The following is a 1,953-nucleotide window of genomic DNA, read 5'->3' on the forward strand; positions in this document are numbered from 1 at the left end:
TTTTTTTTTTTTTTTTTTACTTGTTCATGTTATATAACTATAAATATGAGATTCTTATTTGGTGTGAATTAGAAAAAGAAAATACCGGAATATAGAGGTCGTGGGAAAAGGCAGTGCTGTCGGTGAAAACGGAGGAGGGGGAGTTAGAGCTGTCGGTAAGAGTGACGGTGGAGACGGAAGAAGAAGAATCAGGAAGAAGGGTGTCAAACCCGTCATCAGTTTGGCCGTCGTCGTTAGAAAAGTCAAGGAGGTCGTCGACGACGAAAGAGTCAGGGTTACCGGCGACGAGGAAGAGTTCGGAGGCTAGCCGTTCCATTAGGGGCAAGAACAGAGGAGGTTAAAGGTGTAAAATAAATGTAAAGAGGGAAGAGAGTTTTGGGGGTTGTGTGAGCGGAGAGAGAAGGAAGGAAGGGTCTATTTTTGGGGTTGTGTAAAGGAGAGTGATGTTAGAAAAAGTTATGGTTCATGTGAGAGATGAGAACGAGACAGAGGATTGCTAAAACAGAGGAACTTTGACTATTAAGAAGAGTTACNTTTTTTTTTTTTTTTTTTTTGGTATTATTAAATGATTTTACTAAAATTACACAACCAAGGATATTTATTTATCTTAAGCGACATTTGCTTAAAAACAAGGGGAGGTGAATCCCAATAATAACTATTTTCACTTCTTTTTTGGTCAAGCTCTTGAATTCTGTATACAATATTTTTTTTCTTGAATTTAGAAAAACTTGTAATCTTGAGTCCTATGGTCTTTACGTAAAATCAAAGAAAAGAAAAATTAGCTTAGGTAAAACTTCGATACTATGAATCTAATACGGCTCTGATCAATGGCTGCTTGTTGAATTTCGGATACAATTTGTAGTTACGTAAACAAAGAAATAGTGAATATACGAAGATGATGAATACAAATGAATTTTAATCAGCTTGTTAGGAATCCTTATATTGGATTTTAAGTATAATACACAGAATTAAGTTAATACACCTTTTTATCAATTGATCATAAGTTCATAATATGTAACATCAACATCACAACTTTGTTGTTTTGTTTCTAACATGTCTAGTATCATATGGCGAAGCAAATATTTTACATGAACACATATCTTACTTGAGTTCGAGTCCTGCCATTTTCAAAATTATAGGCCCAATGGACCTGAACTTAATAATACTCGAAAATAGAAAACATAATCATATGTCGTTTACACCAAAGCCCAAGTCACTAGATAAACAAATTAAAACAGAAGCCCATTCCAAAGTAAAGAAGTAAAAAACCACTTGCAATTGATCTGATAGTAATCTAATATTTTAAACAAAACTTAAAAAAAAAAAAAATCAATTGGTTCAGAGTAGTCAACAGCTTTGTGTCTGCAAAATGTGTTATAAGTTTCGTGTTTCTGTCATCAATTTTTGAACTAGTAAATGATACAGATTTTAGAGACAGTAATGTAATCATTTTCTATTTTTAATCATCTTTTTAGTTGTTTATTTCTTTTGCTGTAAACGAAAAATGAAAGATCTTAAACTGATAAATTATTTGTAATTTTTTCTATGGGGACGTTCGCTAAGTAAAAATATATAAATAAGTGTGCAAAATACAGATATTGCCTTTTAAGCAAAATCTGCTAAAAATATACAGATACAGTATACGTTACTGTATTAAAGAAAGAAATCCCCACCCCACCCCACTTTGGTAAAGAAGAGATTTGGTTAGGCATAAAAGTGCGGCCGCCGAATATTCTCCACAAAAAACTTTCTTAAATTATCGATTAAAACAAATTAAAAAGAAATACGGAATTACACCACACTGATCAGTAATCACATCTCATACAAAATAAATAAAATAAATAAAGAAATAAGAATGTAGTACTGGGCCGTGGTGGCCCGTTTAGCCTCGAACGGAGCTTCAAAAAGAAGAGGTCCCACCCACCACTAAATTGTCGGCCCACGCTGGCTCTC

The 1,953-nt window shown here is 33.7% G+C and overlaps 1 protein-coding gene across 1 annotated transcript in view; it reads right to left on the bottom strand.

Annotated features, from left to right (window-relative positions):
• LOC104729977 (GATA transcription factor 9-like) overlaps positions 1-501 on the bottom strand; it is a 1,562-nt gene extending 1,061 nt beyond the window's left edge. The window contains exon 1 of the mRNA XM_010449021.2: positions 86-501. Coding sequence (XP_010447323.1) covers positions 86-316 — 231 coding nt within the window. The 5' untranslated portion in view covers positions 317-501. The remainder of the gene's footprint in view (positions 1-85) is intronic.

This window comes from Camelina sativa, chromosome 12 (assembly GCF_000633955.1).
Source record: "Camelina sativa cultivar DH55 chromosome 12, Cs, whole genome shotgun sequence".
Lineage (NCBI taxonomy): Eukaryota > Viridiplantae > Streptophyta > Magnoliopsida > Brassicales > Brassicaceae > Camelina > Camelina sativa.